The sequence below is a fragment of the Pagrus major genome, chromosome 7 (assembly GCF_040436345.1).
Source record: "Pagrus major chromosome 7, Pma_NU_1.0".
Classification (NCBI taxonomy): Eukaryota; Metazoa; Chordata; class Actinopteri; order Spariformes; family Sparidae; genus Pagrus; species Pagrus major.
Genome location: NC_133221.1, coordinates 12534018 through 12556492, shown reverse-complemented (window position 1 = coordinate 12556492; position 22475 = coordinate 12534018). Strand labels below are relative to the sequence as shown.

At 39.9% G+C, this 22475-nt stretch overlaps 1 protein-coding gene and 1 non-coding gene across 4 annotated transcripts; one reads left to right on the top strand and one right to left on the bottom strand.

Moving 5' to 3' along the window:
- Nucleotides 1–942: 942 nt before the first annotated feature.
- tp53inp2b (tumor protein p53 inducible nuclear protein 2b) lies at nt 943–11131 on the bottom strand. Of its 3 annotated transcripts, XM_073470546.1 has the most exons (5): nt 10834–11131; nt 5998–6387; nt 4978–5292; nt 4722–4878; nt 943–4605 (listed from the first exon to the last, which is right to left on the bottom strand). In XM_073470546.1, exons 2-5 carry the CDS (start codon nt 6119–6121, stop codon nt 4338–4340), a joined length of 864 nt encoding a protein of 287 aa, XP_073326647.1. In that variant the 5' UTR covers nt 6122–6387; nt 10834–11131; the 3' UTR covers nt 943–4337. The 3 variants fall into 3 exon arrangements, with proteins under 3 accessions (XP_073326647.1, XP_073326646.1, XP_073326648.1); XM_073470545.1 differs by having other exon boundaries at nt 4722–5292; XM_073470547.1 differs by lacking the exon at nt 4978–5292.
- Nucleotides 11132–19637: 8506 nt separating this feature from the next.
- On the top strand, nt 19638–19709 carry trnaa-ugc (transfer RNA alanine (anticodon UGC)). Its single transcript has one exon. It is a non-coding gene; the product is annotated as a tRNA-Ala (tRNA).
- Nucleotides 19710–22475: the final 2766 nt, after the last annotated feature.

The following is a 22475-nucleotide window of genomic DNA, read 5'->3' as shown; positions in this document are numbered from 1 at the left end:
GTCGTGAAACTGAAGAGAGTTTGTTTATTTAGTTTATTCAGTCGTGAAATTGAAGAGAGTTTGTTTATTTAGTTTATTTAAGCATTTAAAAAACATCAATTGTCAATGAAGATCTTTCTCTTTTGATTAAAATTTCCTCCCTAAAACTACAAAGTGCACCTTTAAAATTAGCTTTCTGTTAACCAGCTGCAGGATTGAAATGCTGCTTACATCTTTTAATGCATCAATAATAATTATCAGTCAATACAACACTGACGGGGGCAAACCTGCTGCATAACGTGCTACTTTTTATACTTTAAAGGTGCGATATGTAAGAATTTAGTTTGAAAAGATTACAAAAGTAACTAAAATTGTGGAGAAATAAAACATTTTCTCATTATGACATACTGTGTTGCAGAGATATCTGCTTAGGTAAGCATGCTAACCAGCTAGCCCCGGCCTGGTCCAGAGCTCCTGTGCTAGTGGTGTAAACACCAACAGTCACCCAGTGCTTTGAGGTCCCAGTCTGGATCGCTAGCTGCATGTCTAATTGAGCTAACTAGCACGTCTAACTTCAAACACACTTTTGTTGAGTACAAAGTGCAAGTCTTTTCCGTATTTATTATTCAATCTTTTGGCTATTACTGGCTGTACTGTTTTTTAATTGTTTATTATCTCTTAAATCCTGATTAGTGGAGTGATGAGTACTTTTATTGTGTTTTATTATGTCAGTGTTGCTATAAAATGTGTTTCAAGATGGATGCCTTGTCTTTGATTGCAAACCAAATCTACCTGTGGGTACAGATAAAGTGACTTGAACCTGAACATACTTGAGTGTTTCTACTTATCGGGACTGCTACTTTTACCTAAAGTATCTGAATTCTACCACTGACAATAGTTACCTTGCTCTTAAATCTAATCCCATTCTCTCCTGCTCTCACACATGAAAATAATGACACAAGATTCAGGTGTTAACCTGAGTATTTATTGTTGTTGTTGTTGTTTTTTTTGGGCGGGTACCTGTGTTTTCTGAATGGATGCTGGAAAACCCATCCTTTGATTTTTGCATAGGTCTTGCCTGTCAGTGGACGACTGTCCACTTTGGGGATGGAAAAATCAGTACATCACAAAAACCATGCAGAAATAGTGAAAGGCACAATCACCATACTGTAGATATCAGATACACCAAATTTTATATGTCTATATATTTCATTTTTATGGGGGGAGGGGTGTACTAATTGAGATGTAACATGGGCGAAACCCCAAGTGTTTTTAAGCTGCCATCATTTCAGGGCACAACATAAAACATATGAAACTCCCCAGACATTCAACGCCTTTCATTTAAAACATCCTATTGGTGAACTAATAACTATATGGGAAAATACAAGCATATTGTACTTTTTTATGATACATTTAATTTCTTTTTTTTTCCATATATTAACTATCTGTCTCCTGCCTCATCCATTCCCTGTCCATACATCATATAAGCTCAGCACACCTGGTGACCACTCCCTCTCCCCATTGCTGGATGACTTTCAATCATAAACCACACCTTTATATAATCACACACAACATACTGAGGACACATTTCCTGTTTACATGACACTGGTGAGAAAGGAGGAAATAAAAATAAGGTGTCCAAACAGGACAGGTTTGCAGCAGCAGATGGGTATCTGTGGTGATCTTAACATTTTACACACATGACTTCCACCTGTGATCTCTCATTGTTATTACCCTGTTTTCAATCTCTATGTACCATTTTACAACAGGCAAATACATTTAAACCTGGAGAAACAATCAGTTAGAATAATAAGAAAGTGTATAAGTGTTAGACTAATCACCTCAGATCCATCCCCTGCACCATTCAGAGGAATCAACAGGATACATAATAGTCATCTTTAAACAGAAAAAAGATCATATTCATAATTATATCATAAATTAACAGATATTAACAGATTTTGAATAAAACAATCATTTATAGGATTATTGGAAGAAATAAAAAATATGTGGTTTGTGTCAAGAGAAAATAATGTATCTCTCTTGTCTAGATGATGTAAAAGTGACAAGACATTTCAAATTTTCAGACAATCAGAAATGAATCCGCAGACTCTCAATCTGTCCATTTGAACACACCAGTACAGATCGTTTTAAAGCCCATGTCATTGTACTGCATCCTCACCAGCATCCATACAGCCGAGTGCTGTGCTAAGTGGACCCTCTGGAGGGCAGTGTTTGCCTATGGCACATCAACTCTGAGTCTAGTGCTGTTTTAATCTCAAAGAGATGAGACTGAAGTTGGGGCAAAGACACCACTTTTGGCCACTGAAATGCCCTCTTGATTTGATAATGAGCACAGAGGTGAGGCGGAGAGAGGATTCTCATTAGTCCCATCGGACGCGACGTTGTGGACTCAAGTCCTGAGAGGCTTTGACATCTATCGGAGCGTTATAAATTGTTTTTGTAATATTTACAAGGACAAATAAATGACCATTATTCATGTATTTTCTAGCATTTAACGTGTCAGTACACCTTCTCACACACAATTTGAATCAAAACAAAAAAGAAAAAAAAAAAATCACTAAAGAAAAAAAAACAAGCACACAGCACACTAAAACTTTGACTCACAAAAATGTATGACAGTGCAAACTCACATCCATGTCTCAAATAATTTACAAACATTAGTATACACTTCAGCACCATTGTTTACTATTGTTGTCGAATACATATCAGTAAGCTAGATCATTAAGTGGACACTGTTAGTGCTGGATGTGCTAATAAGAAAGGGACCAACAGTAACGGAGGAGATGTTAGAGAGCAATGTGTCGCACATCCATAAGCAGGATGATAGTCCTGGACAGGAAAGATGGGTGTTGTTAGGATGTAGGGAGACATTTCTTCCCTTTCCTCCTAAAAGTTGCTGCAGTCAGTGTCGATGAAAGGAACTGATGTGTCGATAGATTTTCTTTTTGGTGTTCATGTGGATGAGGGAGGATCACGGCACACGCTGTGGATGGAAATGGCTGATGTGTGCCGGGCACATTACCTTAGTTTACAGACTGCACATTTAATGATCATGATGCAATTTATGATCCACGGGGAGCATTTTTTTTTTATTTGTTATGTTTAAAAGCCAAGCGTGTACTTTCTCTATGTCTGACAGAAACAAGCTTTCTCTTCTTTCTTTGGTGGAGCCATGCAGAGACAGAGACTGTAAAATAATGTTTTAAATAATGAGCAGAAAAACAATCTAACAAAACAAAATAAAGAGTTGCCATCAATACCGCTCCGCACTTACTGTAACCTTTCATACCCTGTAACCCAAAGGCAAGCTCTGTGTCCTTTCAACTCAACTCCATATCAGTATTTCTATTATATATTCATTATGGGTTCCTACAACACCAGTCAGTTCACAAAAGAAGGTGCTTCATTCATTATCCAGAGCAGCCACTCAGAGGGTTACATAACACTTTCCTATGACCATTTCCATGTTAAACACATCTAGTTCTATTCCATCATTACATTTTTATTTTTACTCTTTAGTCTGTTTTGCTCATACTCTCACCATCTTCTACTTGCTCGCACCCTTCACAAAGTGAGAAGAGAGAAATATCACAACATGTGCTTCCTATGATGAAACAGGCTGCTTATTGTCCCTGTCCTTATTGGTACTTTGCATGTTGAAAAACCAAACTGGGGAGAAACAAATGTTGAGTGATTTTCCTCTCACACTCGCCACACACGGTATAGCCTTCCACCTTTCCTGAATAAAAAAAGAATTGCCTACAACATAAAGCTTCGAAGACATGATGAGTTGTTTTTGCTGCAAAGATACTGAGGCTTAACTTGTCTCTGTCTTGCTTTGTTTCCATCAGACATGTCTGAAAGTACATTTTCAAATCATTATTAATTGTTGAATTAAAAAAAAGAAAGTTGAGGCTGTCTTGTGGAAGAGTGAAAGAAAAAAGATTATTTTACTATGATAGGAGAAAAAAAATCAATAGAGCTAAACTTTTTGTTGTTTTTTCAGACATTATTGGTTCTAAGTATAACCTATATAAATATTTTTTTAGTTGTTTGGATACTGCAACGGACGATAGGTATAATGAAGGTCTACACAGATCTACTCAGAGGGCTTGGTTCATATCAGCAGAATGGGGCATAAAACTACCAGGTGGAGTCAGCTTGTGACTAAAAAAGCTTCTGGTCTACCAGTGTTTATACCAGAGTGTGTTATGATATAATGTGCAGAAATGAAAGCAAATGTAGCGGATGAATACATTTAACCATATGTGTCTTGGAGTTGACTATGCACTACTAATGCCCTCAGAGTAAACGATGCCCCCTGGTTGCTGGGGAGCTTAGTGGCAGACGTTACGCTTGCTGGGCTGGTGAAGGAAGGTGTTTCTGGTGTGGGCTGCGTGGCGGGGGACCTGCTCCCTGGTGAGGTTCTGGCGTTGGAGGCGGTTGCGGCCCAGATGGCGCCGCTCGATGCGGGCTTTGCTACGCTGGACCCTGGCCACTTGGGTGACCTTGGCCAGAGCTCCAGCCTGGGCAGCTGCTCCACGGGTCACCCGGGTGGGCATAGTGCTGCGGGTAGCGGGGGCAGCAGCTGGTTCAGCCACTCTGCTGCAAGAGGAGAAGAAAAAAATGTGAGCATGGGTGAGATTATTGTGAAAGTCATGCTGATGCTGAAAAGGCAGGTGAAGGTCAAGTGTGGTGAGTGTAAAGATGGTTTTTCTCACCTCACGCTGCTTGCCAGGCTGACAATGCTTTCCTCTCCCACCACAGACAGGTTGCTGTTGGAGACCATGGAAAAGTTGTTGGAGGAGACGTACACGGACATGCTGGGGTGCTCGATGAGCAGGTCCTCCATCGGGCTGGCCTCCGCTGTGGCTCCCTCTGCAGTGAAACAGGGGGGAGGGGTGACAAACCAGCTCTCATCCATGCAGCCTCTCTCTGGGGCTGCCCTACTGCTACCCCCACTGCCCCCACACTCACTTCCAGAGCCAGGGGACATTGACGGGGTGGAGGAGGGCGTGGACAGTCTGGCCCGTCTCGGCAGGGTCACGGGTGTAGTGGCACCCAAGTCTGACGGACTAGCGGTCGGACAATACAGGGGGTCTGATGATGCTACAGCACCACGTGCCCGACCTTTATGTGTCCTACGGCGCTTGTGAGGTGCGTGGGGAACGGGGGCCGGGCTTTCAGTCCTTGTATGTGTGTCTTGGTGATTTGATTGGTTACTGTCTGGAAATGATTGTGCAATCAGTGGGGCTCCCGTCTCATCCTCTGCCTGCATCATGCAGTCAGATACTTTTGAGCAAATGGCAGCAATGAGATCGGGAGTATTTAAGGTGGGAGGTTGCAAAAATGATGCAAATGTGGTAGATTTCCAAAAAGCCATGCGGGATGAAGGGGGCAATTTTTAGGGGATCACATACGCACGCGCACACATACCACCGTGGGGAATGTAAGGGTGTTTAAAAAAAATTGCAGGAGGGGAAGGAGGAGGGGGGTAGGGAAACACAAAACATAAAAGAGTCACATCATTAGTTGTGTTGACCCTCTGAGGTTTTGATTATGTCAGTGACATAATGTTTGTCTTCTTGATTCTGCTTAATGGTACTTTTAATGTTGCTTTTGGTGTTTGGTTGGCTTCTGAACAGGCACCAAAGCAAATTTTCACACTCAATAATTGCCTTTGTCATGATTGAGATCATAAACAAAGAGGTAGGAGATGTGTGTTCAAAGAGAACTATGTGTTTCCATCATCTGACGGACAACACTGTTGGTGTGGCAGCCATATGAGTGAGCATCAGTGTAGCTGTGCCACGCCCCGACTGATTCTTCACCTCACCCCATCATCCCCCTCATTACTTCTACACTTCAAATGTTAGTAGCATGAACATGCAAAAGCAATTTCTTGGCTGCCTAAGCCTTTTAACATGAAACACATATCATCATTTTGTAGTTTAGACATGGCTCTAAAACGCCTCCACTTCCTCTGTTGAGACTCACCAGGCAGGTTGACGAGCATCCATCCCTCCTCGTCGGCCTCCGTCACACAGGGTTTGGGTCCCTTCAGCTCAGCCGCCACCTCTTCTACTTCCCCAAACAACAGGTTGCTCAGGCGTTGAAACATGACTGCTTGTATTGTCAAGTATTGATGACTCAGGTGCTTTTTGTTGTCCACAAAGAAAAAGCTGTAGCTGCCTTTTTGAATTTATTATTTGTATTTACGTATCACTTGTTGCTGTTTTATGCAATTGTTTGTCTGATTTTCTTTAGTCTCTTTTTTTTTTTTTTTTTATCAATTGAAGCCCTTTGCTGGATTTCGGTTTTGACAAACAGGAGTGGACAGGCTTCTGTAGTGCAAATGTAAGGTTTCACTTGGTTTGGAACAAAGGCCTGGACAGAGAGAGAGAGGGAGAGAGAGAAAATGATGGTTAGTGGCAATGACAAGATAAAATGCTTCAATGTGAACATATTTTTGTTTAAAAAGACAACTAAAAAAAAGGAAGTCACATATTGTCTTAATTTCCTGCTGCATAGTCAGGACACATTAGATAAGAACAGTCAGTGAGCAATGTGTGTGGTAAGGGCAAGTAGGAACCATACTTAGGACTCAAACATTAAACATTATGGCTTTTTCTGATGACAGGTTAACACATAAGAATGTATTATAAAAACTATAACTTTCTAGCCTGATAGCTTGCGTGTCAGATTAGCTGGGAGTCATGAAATCAGCTTGGTCAAAACAACACATGTCTGAGTTCTATCTCTGCTTTTTTGTTGATGTCATCGACCTGCTGCATCTGTACTCAACGCTGATGAAAGAGGTGAGGGTGAACCAAAGCAGCAAAGTTGCAGGCCAGAAAAGAAAAACAGTGACTTGATTGACGCTAAAACGCTCTGTAGAGCTGAAGTGACCCGTTTCACAGACGCATAGTAATCATTAGTATAAAATGATTGATCATGGCCGCTTTAAAGCTTGATGATGATGCATTTTCGTGTTTATTCAGTCAGTACTTTGTCTAAGCACAACTGCTACGAGCATTAAACCTAGACAGGGGTATGTACTGTAGATCCTCAACTGGAGACAAAAAAAAAAATATGAGTCATGAGACTTCCTCATGGAAGTGCCGATATTTACTGCCTGTATATAAAATGGTGCCATCCATTTAAACTTTCTCAAGATGATGACCCAGCTAGAAGCTGGTGGACAATAGCTGAACTCCCTTCCCCCCACAAAATCTTAGATAACCAATCAGCACAGCCTCAGGACAGATGGACAGGCTGGAGAGGGAATGGAGGAGGTGAAAGGAGGTGATACAAAGAGTCTCACAAAGTCAAACAAAGTGCAGGACAGAAACACTGGGACAGAAGGTACTGAGGCAAAGGACAAGTGATGATGTAATGTTGAGCAGATGTTTGAACAGCTAACGCTTACATGACAAACTCTTACATGTTCAAAGGCTGAGTTCTGTTTACTCAAACTGTGTGACTGCAGTGACCGAAGAGATCACAGAGTGCAGAATACTTCACCTGCTGACACACTCATTCTGAATTTTAGGTGAAACTGGTTTCTTCTCAGATGTTTTTAACGCTTTCTAAATTCCAGATCATAACCTTTTTTCAGGATTATCTGTTTGACCCGGAGCCTCATCTGTCTTTACTTTCTCATGGAAATCTGATATGTGCTGCTGTCACTCAACTATTAAATCAAGAAAGACAAACGTTAATAATGATGAAGGAGCACAGATTAAAAGGTGAAACAAAGCGAGAGATTTAAATAAGGAGCACAGAGACATGGAGGGAGATCCGCATGGATGGATGCTCGCTGGGAAGCTGACACTTTCTGTCCTTATTTGGAGAATCACCATGGCCACCAGGAACTTAAATGGAAGAGAAATCCCAATTGCACCCATACAGAGACAGGGCATGCTTTTGAGATTTATCATGTCAGATGGAGTATTAATCATTTTAAAGACTGTTTGCATGGGTGTAAGCTTAAAATACCAAGGGAACATGACAGACAAATGAACGAGGGGAGAAAATGGGGCCAAAATCTGCAAATGTGGAATCCTATTTCAAAAAAATAAAGAAATCGTTATGACCTGACTGGATAAAAAGCTCTCAGCTGTATTTTTTAGCACTCTGGGTTATAAGAGTTCATGTTGACTCATTTTCTAGGTCATGTGTTTAAAATCCAGAGCGAATTAAATAAAAAGGCCCATGGTTGTTGTGTTTTTGGGGATTTTGCAAAGGAAATCCGAAAAGATACCATGAACCGAGTTTGAACTGAAGTGCTGCGGCCCATCCTCAACACTGAGATTGTTTTAATGCATTCCTGGACTAACAGAAACTTAAGTCATGAGACCATGAAGAATAAATAGGGATAAACAAAATTTGGGTGGCAGGGCCCGAGGGCTTCTTTGCATAAGGTGTGGCAGACATCCATAAAAAACACATTCAACAGGGATTACATGGAGCACTTCCCCGATAAACCACTTTTATCAGTTTGGTGGCTGTGGCAGCTAATTCAGGGCTATCTGACTGGTGTAAATATAGCTATTGATAATGCTAATAAAGAGCAAATAACCACCACTGATATGGCTTCTATCCTGGAGGAGACACTTCCTGAAGAAATGTTGTGTAAAAGCATTATCTAACAACTAACACTGATACATGTCCTTTGAACTGACATCTATTACATGAGAGAAAGCAGAGGGACAGATGTGCAGCATTTATTGCAGTCAAGACAATGTCTAACCTCTTTTAGTCTTTTAACAGAGCTGTATTTCCTTATTTTTCTTTACAGTGGAGTAACTGTTTTTCGGCATTAATTAATGGTGGAACCGTGTTGTACATATTTATTGTATATTATTTATTATTGTAAATTCTAATTTGATAAGAAAGGCAGTTTTATGACAGTTTTAGGATGCCAAAAGTTAAAATTAGCCGTCTTTTTGTCCCTGTCAGAATCAGGAATACTTTTATTGATCCCTGAGGGGGAAGTTGGGTACGTTACAGTTGCTCCTTCTAGAATAGAAATATCACACTATATATAAACAAGATATAAATAGAGAGAAATATTAAGACATAAGAGTAAGTGAGAATAAACTGAAATATAAAAATGACAGTAAACATATTTGCATTAGAAACTATAATATGTGACAACTTCGTATATGCATATAGAAAGAGAAATACTAATGGATATGTAAAGATATGTGCCTCGTACTACACTATAAGTACAGTGTAGATAATTTTGAGCAATGTTGCAACATGTAAGACTTGAGAAATAAATGAGCAACATTCCTGTCAAATAAATTGACAGGCCTAAATTAAAATCTAACGTGTGAGAAGAAAACCTCTAATATCTAAAGATTGAAGCTAAATTACCTGAAAACATTAAAACAGAGATGCTACTCTATGCCACCCTATCCAAATGTCACACTACAAATAGGCATTAATTAATGGTGGATGTGTGTTCAACTATCTTGTGCATATCTATTATGTTGTAAATATGAATTTGATAGGCTTTATAACATTTTTAGGATGTCTTTTTAACATCTGGCGAGGGTTAAAGGTGAATATTAACCATCTGCCACTTTTTTTATAGCTTATAGTTTAATAGGAACCCAAGTTTCCTAAGGTTTATATTTAAATATCTATAAACACTATAAATACAATTTTACAGGCACACCTGCACATCCTAAAATATAAAAAGGACCTTGAATTATGAATCTTTCTTATGACATTGGTCTTTAAAAAAGAAAAAAAAACAAAAAGTAGGAGGAGGAGGAGAGGAGAGGGGTGGGAGGGGACTCACGAAATAAAAACAAGACGCCTGTGACGTCGCACCTACGTCACTGATGCTGACAGAGAGGCTCCAGCCTAGTTGACGACCGGAGGGGAAAAAAGAGATCTGAAGCGCAAATATAGCGAGAATTCAACATATTATAACCCTATACATGCGACCTACATAGCTTTTTATGTCTTATTTGCGTTTTGCGACACGATAATGAAAACAATCCGTATGTGAATGGTTGCTGTTGTCGACAGTCATCGTCTGGAGTTGTTGTGAAAAAAAAAAAATGCTCATAGCAACAATGTTGACATTTGAAAAAAAAACAACCTTTGAATTAATTAAGGGGAAAAAAATAAATAGTAAAACATCGACCTCAGCCTGTGACAGTCGAGTGACCGAGAGGAGAAGAAGACTTTCTGGAGGGTATCGAGGTTAAACATGAATTATCCGTATAAGCTGCACTGAAGGGTCAAAGCAATGACAGCTGTGGCTCAGCGACACTGCACGAAAAGACATCGACTTGAGAGGCGATGCAATGACTATGACTCTTATTCCGCTTTATTTCCACTATATTTACAGATAAAACCCCTCAGCCTACATACAAGGTCCGCCTCCCAGAAAAAACATCAACATCCGCCATCGACTTGGACTCCACATCAGCATTTGGTGCAATTTACAAAACATAGGTCAGCTGGCACCCTGTGGGATGTACATACAAGCAGGCTGGTGTCATTTTTCAGGATATAGGACGTCGAATAGACCTAATTAAGCCGTGTGGTTTGGGCTGCTATAGCCTTCTACTTTCAAATCTATTCCTGACCTAATAATAGGTCATCACGAATTACAACGCACAGCAGAAATAGCCAACGAGTCAGTGACAGAAGAAGCAGTTTTAGTCTGCATCTTCTCTGATTTCATGATGGCTGATGGATATTTTCTGTATCATAATGAGGAATGCAGCCGCTTGTAGCTTGATACCCCTACAGACACAAAACACACACAGGTATCAGATTAGAGAGCGAATAAAAAAAAATACATCTTACCTGCCTTTGCAATGTTATTCAAGTTGTAAACGAGATCTCACACACAGTAGAAACGACAATAATTTTTAAAGCATAGCTTTAGATAGTCTTTAAGTGAGGTAGTTAAAACACCATTATACAAAAATAAAAGGCTTTCTTCTCAGAAGAAGGGCTTCGTGTAAAAAAATGTTACACGGATGTTTTCAGATCATAACATCTGCAGCTTTTATTTTATCCTCCTTTCCTCTATTTTTTTCCTCCGCTGCAGAATTTTCCTCCTGTTTATTGCTGCCTCCAGCTGATCCTCGGATCAGAATGTAAAACGTACAAAACAGCTGATTGTGAGATCACAATACGCTCGGCCACGCCCCTCGCCCCGCCCACACCAAACCGAACCAGCCAATCAGAATATTACACAAGCCACAAGCCGGACCCTTCTTGGTAACACGGTGGGGGCTGGGCGAGAGGAGCTGTCAACCTGCACCCAGATGGAAACGGTGACTTTACGCAGAGACTGATCTCGGATCAGCTTCTACTTTCATCATCCCCGCTGCTCTGGGTCAGGGCTGGGGGAGGGTAAACTGATCCTGAGTCTGTGCTCGCATAGCTCCAAATATAAGGCTTTTATAACATGGAAATATGAAGATCTGTTGACAGAAAAAGTGATTACATTGTCAACTTGGTGTTTAATTAAATACAGCCAGCTGCAGGAAGAAGAGCACAGAGCTGTAAAGCAGTTACATCAACTCCTGGATGGACTTTGGACCACAGACAGAACACAGTCTTTTTTATCCTTATCTTTGTGTTATATAATTTATCATGTGGACAGTTATATTAAAATATTTTTATTTTTATTTTTTTATACATCTTTTTATTAGGTTTTTCGTTTGCGTACAACAACAATTCACACATACAGTGTATACAAGAAATCTTACAAGAGGTTTAGCCGCTGGTTGTCTTATACCATGTATGTGAAAACAACAACAAACTTAAGCTGAGCCGGAACAGCTCCTATATATTAAAATATTAAACTGCATCATTTCATCTTGTTGAATACTGACAAACATTAGTGATACAAGTTTATCTGCTTTTCATGTTCCCATCTCTCTTCAGAGTTTCAAAATGAATCATTTACTGAAAGTAATGCTTATGTCAACCTTGACTATTCAAATTATCAAACTGTTCCACTTCACAAACTATATTAGCTTTCCTTGTCCAGTGATGCTGGTGCTGTTACTTTAAATTGTATTTGTAAATAGACCTGTTCCCCCTCCCCCTCAACATCATTCTTTTCACTCCGCCTCAGTGGGGAGGACCTCCACCTGCCACTCAACCTCCCCCAGCCAATCAGACGTGCTTGTTCTGAATGCAGCATTTGAGTAACCAATGAGCTGTGGTGAGGTTTTGAAGAAACCCCTGGTGGTCACTTCTACACTCTGCAGTCTCTGAGAATACCCACTGCCTTTTATTACTGCAGATTGTGCAAACTGGTGACTGTTGATATAAATGTTGGTGTGTGTGTGTGTGTGTGTGTGTGTGTGTCTGTTCCTGTGTGCGTTAATGCATAATCCCCCACTTTATTGTTGTGATAACCTAGAGTCAGAGCTTGCTTGTGTTCATGGGTGCATGTATAAATGTGTGTGGCTGTGTGCATGTGTATGTCCACATATGCACCAGAATGCTGACAGTGTGGAAGAGGAAATTCCTTTAGTAAAGCTGAAAAGCACTACTACACTATTTATAGTTGCATTATCTCTAACGTCTGGCCATGACGACTAGTTTTCAAGATCTTTCAGGATCTTTACTAGTAATGAAAAATATCTTAAATATAGTGTGTCTAATCCATCTTTAATTCAAGGCTGCTCCTGGCTAATGTCTGGTCATAGGACAATAGTCGTGTCCCCACCATAACATCCAGAATCAAACTGTTGCGCTCTGTGGGCGGACTGTGATCCAAGCTGGCAGAGTGCAGGATCAGGAGAGGTGGACTCTGCTTTTACGTCACTGATGCTTGGTGCTCAAACACAGACAAAGCTGATGGACAGTGTTTACCAGATGTTGAACTATTTATGTGAAGATGTCGACCATATTATCATCACCTTCCTGTTACTGTTGTCTACAGTCACGCAGACACAGATTTAAACAATGCACTATGCAACCCTGTGTTGTATAATAACAATAAATCACCCTGAACCTTGAACTTTGAGGCAGGTTGAAGTTTGTTTGCAATCCAGGTCCGTCTCCTCAGAACTTCTGGACAAGAGCTCTTTGTGATTCTTTATAGGCTACCAAATATGATTTTGTAATGTTTTTGGTGATATATTTTCTGTTTGTTCTACGTCGCCAAAGTAAGCTACTTGTCAAGCAGATACTGTAGTTACTGCATACAGATGGAAGAATACCTGTACTGTCTACTGTAGCCTAACTTTAAAAAAAATTCAATTGGGGGATTATAATGCAGAAAAAGATCCTTTTATTTTGTCTTTTTAGAAATTAAAGCGTATTGCTTAAGTTCCCATGAAGTCAAAATCGAGGTTTTTAAATCACATACAGTCTCGCTCTCACCTACAAAAAAGTAGTTTTGTAGGTATACTTAAAGGGGCACTATGTAGTTTTGAAAAAGACATTCAAAAAATTTTAATATTTACAATATTAATGAGAAATACAAACTATTTACAAAAATATTTATTTTTTCCATAACTGAATAAACAAGCTAATCTCAGAGGAAGATAAGGTCCCCAGAATACTGTTTGACGCCAGGAAGGTGGCAGGGTCCGGCACATATAAACAAAGTGAAACAATATGAAGTTGTGCCCTTTCTTTCTCTTGTTGTTTGTTGCTTTCTCTTCAAATTTCTTCCCCAAAACTACACAGTGCACCTTTAATGGTATTTTAGAGTTTGTAACTTCCTGGAAAACAATAAAAAATGTTGATAACCCATCCAGCGTTTTTCAACAAATAAAAAAAATTAAAAAAGTCCTCTTAATTTTTATGACATTGTCATAGATGTGGAAAAAGACACAATCCTGCCAGAGCAAATTGAGCGCTATGGCTACTGTAAACACCAATCCATATCCATGACAAGTCTCTCCCTGGCTGCCTGTTTTATAGTAAACACGTAAATACTCTGAAGATAGCATTCTACAGGCAGTTTCACTGGAACTTTAAACTGTAAAACATCCTGCCTCTGTTACATATCTTTGTCACAAATGTTTGATAACTTACTCCACAAAAACCCAGTAGCCTATCAGTCGGGCTCTAGTTTACGTTACATCATGTCATGTTTGAAAATACATGTGATGGGTGCAGTGCATGTGAGCAATAAGGCTTGGCTGTGACTGGATGTCTTGAACGTAAATTGGAAACAAATGAACCACACCTAGCAGGGGATGATTCTCCAGATGCCTGTCTGTCTCAAACAAATTCCTGAACAAACTTCTTTTTCCGCCTTAGACTTTGTCATGTTGTTACCACAGCGGTGAGAGGCGATAGCAAGAGTCCAGCACAGCATGAGCTCTCTAAAGGCAGGATGATAAGGTTTCAACCTATACAGTTACCAGGTGCTTGGCAACTCACGCTGACAGACACACAACAGTGCAGATATTCACCCTGCAGTGATGATGATATCCAAACCTCGGTAACACGGCGAACACAAACATTTAGCAGGAACAGTTTGTGCATCTGTGCTTGTGTTTGTGTGTGCTTCGTGTTCTCACGCTAATCAGGAGAACCATTGGTGGAACTTGTTCTGACATGTTCCTTGTTGCCATGTCAGTACCTTTTATGCACAATGACAACAATTCAAGATATTTGTAGCAATTATCAGGACATGGATGCGATAACAACCATTTAATTCATGATTAATTTCACTGCTCAAGGACACAGAAAGAGAAGAGGTTATAGTTTTCCATTGTCTGCCTCTTTTTTCCTTCTTTATCCACGCCAGAACTTTCACTGAAGTTGCCTGGCTTCACAGGATTCCCACAGTTTCCCGAGCCGGTTGGAGAAATAGGTGAAAGGTCACAGCAGTCTCTCCCCGTCTCTCTCGCTGCGTGTGGTCACGTTCATGAATGTGACATGCAGCTCTAGTTTGACAGCATGCCTGCCCTTGCCCCAGCTGATACGGCTCAGTAAGGCATGTGCTTTAAAGCAGAGGGCTCGTGTTTTGTTTGTAGTTAAAGACTGAGGTGTGGCAATGGGCAGGTTGACTCAGAAGTCAAGCACACAGTGAAGTAAATTGTTTGTGAGAAGCTATTTGACGACTCATCCCTTCCTGAGAGGCGTGGTGTGTTTACTAACACAAAAAGGTCACAGAGGAACCTCACATTTTCTTAGTTGTTGTTTTTATTGTTTTTAACCATATTCTGCTGACTTCTTTTCCTGCGTTTGATCGTCACAAAAGGATATCTGTCTGTTGGGATGCATTTTTTAAAAGAGAGGCTGTGAAAACATAGAAAAGAAAGAAAATACTAAGGGTGTGTCCTCTTTTTATATCAACAAACAGACATGATTCTGTCGTCAAACTATAATGAATCATATAAATTCCCTAAACTTGAATTTCAAATTTGTCTCAACCCCCAATTTTTTAAAGAGGACTTCCTATATAACCTTAGCGACCTCATTTCATCTGCTCTCTAGTCTTTATTTTTGGTGCCTCTCTCTACTCTCTTCTCTCAGGCCTCTCTGCCCCCACATAGCTGACTGCTGGCGGATGATAAGCTGGCAGCCCCAGAAGATACAACGTCAGACCTTCTTCCTGCCTTACCATCACCCCACAGTGCCAGCAGCAGTGTTTATTACCTGCATATGACATAGTCAAGCTGCTCAGGTTGCAGGTCTCTATACAATTACAGCACTCCATACAGTTTGATATTTTGGGAAATATGCTAATTAGTTTTTGCTTAAAGCAACATTATGTAACTTTTTGTTAAACTTAAGATAACAGGTTCAAAATCATGTTGATGGTACAGTGTCTCAGTGTCTTGTAATAGGCTGAATGGTGTCTCAGTCTCAGCCACTCCGCCCCCATGACTTGTTTCTGTATGATGTAACCTCAGTGAGAGGGTAGGATCACAATGTCACATACATGTTTACTTCACGATATCAGTTTTCAAGACGAAATGAGTTTTGTTTGTAGTTAGCACCTACATTACATCTTAGAAAGTGCTACAGACCTGGGATTTGTATTGACAAACAGTGGTGATCCACTCAGAAACTGTGGTTTCAGAAACTTTGATTTGTAGCGTGCCACAACCGTCACACAGCAAAAAGTGTCAGAAGTCAGTTTGTAGCTTCCTATCGCTGGCTTATACTAAAAATGAGCTGCGACTCGTTGCTTTGTCACTGGTAGTCTGAACACACCGAAGAGTCTCAGCTAACTTCTGATCTTTACTAGGTAGAATATTTACCATGTCATTCTTCAAAGTTTAGCATGTTAGTTTGCTCGCATATTCTAATTAAATACAACTAAGCCAGGGATATTTCATTTCATGTTTGGGGGCACAATAAACACAAAAGTTTCAACGAAGAAATTGGTGAAGGGGACCCCGAGGTGCTGCCAAAAGTACTGTTGTATGAAAAATGCTGACGTCTAGCTACTATTGAACTGCATTAGATAATTGAAAGCATGTTAAAAGTTGCGGCTGCTGAGTACCAATATTTTGTTTGTGTTGATACACAAGTTTCAATCATGGGTTAAGGAACTACAACTTGTTTTTCTTACATTCTGCTTTGTGTGTGCATTTAACAAACAGGTTATTTTATGCTAATTAGAGCAATGGCAGGTGTATTTTTGACTTTGTAGAGAGCTAAGCTAGTTGTTTGTTCCTGTTTACATTTGTAAGAGATGAGATTGTATCAATCTTCTCTTTGAGCAGTAAGCAAGGAAGTGAGTAAGGGAATTTCCACAAATGTCAAACCATTCATTTGAAACACTGATCAAGTATCTGAATCAACATCAAAATGTCCAGATTTATCAATCTCTCGGGGGAATGTGGAAAAAATAACATCCACAAAAAGTTCAGTGGTTGATTTTTGCAGCTGTATGACTTTAATGCTGCGAGCCCTTGACGTTTGATCCAAGTTTGTTTATGTGCGTCATGTGTGTGAGAGACCGTGGGGGAAAGTAGCAAGGTACATTTACTTAAGTACTATACTTCAGTACAATTTTGAAGTACTTTTATCGATATTTGACTTCCATTTCGATCACACTACATTGCAGGGGCAAATATTGCACATTTGCTTCATTTATTAGATGGCTATGGTTACTATTTCCTTTTCAGATTAAGATTTTACATCCAAAACATATGATATGCTAACAAATATAACAATTTGTTGGTTTACCAATTTGTCAATCACCAGGAAATTCATCTGCAACTATCTGGATAGTTGATGAATTGTTTCAAGGGAAAAGACTCATTTCAAGGGAAAATGAAAAAAAGTCACTCGTACAGCTTCTCACTATGCTGATTGGCTTCTTTGTTCTCTAAACTGAATAATTTCAGGTTTTGGTCTTGCAGAAATCGCAATAGGTGTCTTTTTTTTAAAAACCAAATTATCAATGGGACATGTATTAGTTTTTTGTTTACCATGTTTGAACGGATTATTATGTGACACGAAAAATGAGACCTTCCCTGTCAGTCTGTTGCCTATACAAGCAAGCCCTCAGGAGGAACACCAAGGCTTCGAAGCCAGTTTTTGTAGTGGCTGAACTGTGTAATTAAATCATCACGTGATGCACTGTGGCCCAAAAAGACTTTTCCCCATAAGCTTACATTGCGAAAGAAACATGATGGAAACAATGGCAAATGGCAAAACGATGGAAACATTTTATTGAGCGTCACAAACCCCTCAAAATGCTTCATTTCAAATTCATCAGAATTTGACCCATTTTGTCCAATAAAAGTTAGAAGCGTTGCACAATTAAATTATTTTATCCCCATTCAGGTTAGCCGGGCGCTAAACCAGAAGTTCGGCTGGCAGAAGCCTCCCGTGTGCACTCTCTGTGGGTCGCACAATAAGGAAGATCCGGGTATGTTCATACTTGGGAAATCAAGCTTTTTTGACTTCAAAATGCCGCTGAGCAGCGTTTCATAGGAATAAATGGGGCTCCGTCTCAAACACTGCGTCCAGATTTAATATAATCTTGTATAAAAGCCTGTGAACTAGGCCTCCATCCAAATGATGTGTCTTTATGCACGTTCTCGAGTGGCTCGTCTCAGTGCCTCTCTCTGCTGCGCTAACAGAGAGCAACAGTAGTTAACGTTAGTTTAGAGATGGAGTCTGCTAACATAAACTAACTTCCAGCACAACATCGACGTTCCACAGAGCCCCTTAAATTGATGAATCGAGAGAATAATCTGCAGATTAAACTCCCAGAAGGTATAAAAGGGAAGTTAAAGCTGTCTCCATCTCAGCTAGCTACAGCAGTAAAATGCATCAGTATAAACAATTTAATATTGTTATATATAATTATCAATTGCTGGGCCGTTTTTCTGCATTATGAGTACTTTAAATTAATACCTTCACATTAACACACCATCCTCTTTTGGTACTGTCAACTGTACTGTCTGGAGGTCTGTGACCTTAGATAAAGAATTTCTTTCTGCATCTCATATTGCATACAGCCTGTCTGTACATGCTGCCCTCAACAGCACTCGCCAGTCCCAAGATAACCCTCGCTGAACATACATAACACTTGACTACTATTCCTTACTCAGCACAGGCTCAACATGGTGGGCTCCTGTCACCAATCCAAATTCACATAACAGCAACAACAATAGAGCTGATATCAACCAGCATCCCTCCCTCAGCCTCCCGGGAGACCCCTTTGCAGGCCGGTGCATCTCATTCTGCAGACAGAGGGTGGAGGTGTTAGTCTCTCACCCTTTCGCTCCTTCCTTCCTACCTTCCTCAGCTCTCCCAAAGCCCTCATGCCATGCGTTCATCCCATGGGTCTGTCCCTACAAGGCTTAAGCAAACAGGGCCTGGAAGTGGTGTCCTTGGCAAGGCTGTGCTGATAAACACAGCATAAGTGAGGACAGGCTGTGCTCTCCAGAGGGGGAATGACAGCACCTCGTTCACGCTCCCCTGAAGAATGAGACTTAACGAGGGAGCTATTTTCAAGCCCTCAAAGGATCAGGGTACCTTGAGTGATTAAAAAGCTTTTTCAGCTACATGTTGGAGTTATTGTGTTGTATGTTCATGTCTGCATCTGTATTTCATGATATTTGTCCTCATAATCTAATCAAACACTAATTTGTCCCTTCCCCTCAAAGTTAGCGTGGGAAGAGGAGCCCCTCGCTCAGATGTGTCCCCTAAGTAAAACCAAAACATAACTTGCAGGCTAAAAATAGCAAGGATTAAATCAAAGAAAACTGAGCTACAAAAACGTCAGCTTTTTTCCATTCATCCACCCTGACGTCTTGTGTTTACAATCCACAACTATAAACAGCTCACAGCCTCTTCGGGGAGCACTTTAGGGCTTTTTTAACCCATTCAAAAAATGTCACATCTTCACCTCTAACTTACACACACAGACACACACACACACACACACACACAGACACACGCACACACACACACAGACACACACACACACACACACACACACACACACACACACACACACACACACACACACACACACAAACATACGACTGGGTCAAAGGTTGGAAGCAGGGTAAAGTCGTGACCTGAAGTTACATAACTTGGCCCAAGGCAGAACAAAAATATCCTGTTCGACAGCCTTCTCCTATTACAGGAAAGCAGCAGCTCTGCCTAACGTTAAGCTTTATATACACTTGAGTTACCATCGGTTTCCAGTAGGGGATGTAGCTCAGTGGTAGAGCGCATGCTTTGCATGTATGAGGCCCCGGGTTCAATCCCCGGCATCTCCACTCCTTTTTAGATTTTACATTCACTTAATGTTGTTGTCATGAATATCGGTCCGATCGTACGAAAGTACATTGTGTGATGTTTTAATCAATGCTCAATGCTCAATGCTCAATGCTCAGTACACTGGAAGCCCATTTCCACTTGATAAAGACAAAAAGGCATTCCCATGGTGAGTCATAATTATGATTAAAAGACGAATTCACTGCCTTCGCTTTGGTGAGGTTTTGTTAACAAGTTTTAGATAGATTGCTTAGATTGATGTACTTTTATGGAGAGCATGCATATGGTGATTTTATATATATGTATATATATATATATACATATATATATATACACACATACATATATTTGTTTATGGTTAACAAGAAAATCAACTGGGCACATATTTGTTGCAATAACAGAATGTAGTTTATCTCTTATGACTCAACTCATCTTCTCATTGATATAAGTTCGATGATGTTTTATTTGAGGTGTTTATATATATTTGCATTTTTGATGAAGGTTCTAGACATGAAGATCATGTACATATACAGTAGGTGTGTATATCAACTGGCATATCAACTCATTTTGGATAGAAAGACAGATTTTTTCTTGTAACTTTAATTTTTAATACTACTGTTTCACTTGCATTTGTTGTTTGTTGTTTGTTGTTGCTGTTGTGGTGTTGATTTGTATCAGCTGGTGGTCAATCACTGCCAAGTATTTCTTGGCTTTTGTTAAGCAGCGGCCACACCCACGGATGTCACAGTAAAGCTGAGGAAGGCCTTGGTCTTTCTGCTGCTGTGCATTATTAAAAAGTATTTCATACTTGCGAGTGTTGACGAGTTCATTTGTCACTCTATTTGATTGTTTACTCTTTCAAAAGATCATATCATCATCATTTTATTCATCATCTATCATTTTACTTGTGACATGGCTACTATAAGATGGTTGCAAGTTGTGAGGTTTAAAGTTAAAGAACACAGAAGTAATTTATGATAGTAGGTTTAAACAAAAAACATCCAACATGTTCTTCTTCTGTAATGAAATGTTGACTTCATATGTGTTGAATTATGTCTAGTCTGATGGTTGATTTTTTTTTTAATACTATGGACAAATAGTGTCAAATTAAACATAATTTATTTAAAACAAAATACTCTTAACCATAACCTAAAATTCAGTTTCTGTTAACCATTGACTGCCACAGAAACACAGTCTGCAATGGAGATGTTTAAATCAGAGGTTTGCTGTCCCAGCCTGCTGTTAGAGGAAGGAATGAGAAGATCGACAGAAACCCTGAGGGCAACGCTCATTCTGGGTATCGGGAAAACATTTATGTAGAGCAGCACACACACACACACACACACACACACACACACACACACACACACACACACACACACACACACTTAGATAGACCCCCTAACCTAGAAAAAAATAAGGCTGACATAGATTAATGTTATCTGCTTTGAGCAAGTCAGTCGAAGTTGGGCGTCCTGCAAGACATACAAACCCTCGCATGTACTATTCAGGTGCCCATAACTGCCTAACCCACATACTGTATGTCTGTACATTATGACCTAAAGAACAGCCTTTACATAATTGTCACATATCCATCCCTGCAGGTGTCAAGCTACCGTGTCAGATGGTGGAAAAGGAGGAGAAACATTAGTCATTCCTTGTCTGAAGCTCCAGCAGCTGACTGTGCTTGAACTGCAGGGCACATTGCAACATGCAACGACGTGCTACAAGTGTCCCAGTTTGTTTTTTAAGGAACATAAAGACCCCGATTCAGCTGAGAAGATGGTGAACCACAGGGTTAAAAATAAACCTGCTCAAAAAAACACATTCAGGCCAGAACAGGTTGGCCTCAGTCAGACCGGAGAGGTCCCTAAGTTTAAATATAAAAGGTAAACGTTTAAATATCAGAGGTAAAAGTTTAAATATCAGAGGTGAAAGTTCAAATATCAGAGGTAAAAGGTGCACTGTGTTGTTTTGGGGAAGAAATTTGAATCAGAAGAGAAAGATCCTCATTGACTGACTTTCTCTGCCAAAACAAACTAAATAAACAAATTATCTTCGTTTTCATGACTGAATAAACAAACTGACCTTAAAGGACAACACAATTTCATACTGTTTTACTTTGTTTATATGTGGCGGACCCTGCCACCTTTCTAGCTTCAAACAGTGTTCTGGGGACCTTATTTTCCTCTGAGAACAGCTTGGTTATTCAGTTATGGAAAAAATAACTATTTTGGAGCTTGTGTTATTACCTCATTAATATTGTAAATATTAAAATTCTGAGTTTGAATTTCTTTTCCAAAACTGTGCCCCTTTAAATGTCAGAGGTAAAGTTTAAGAATCACAGGTAAAAGTTTAAATATCAGGATTAAAAGTTTAAATATTAGAATAAAAAGTTTATAATTAGAGTTAAAAGTTTAAAATCAGAGGTAAAAACTATTTTATATTCAATAACTTAAAAAAAAAAAAAGAAAAAAAAAAAAGATGTCCGGTGTATTTAATCTGCTGTCGAGACAGATACAGTATGAGTCATCAGGCATCAGACAGACATTAGTGAACACGTGTTTGCCAACCTGAAGGTCTGATGCTGAGTCATCAGACTAAACAGGTCGATGCAGATCTATCACCTCAAACTGGACTACAACAAACATTGTTGACCTCTGCCAGGTCACACACACACACACACACACACACACACACACACACACACACACACACACACCTTCCTCACTGTCTAGTCTCTTTAATTCAGCCCATGGTGTCTGTGT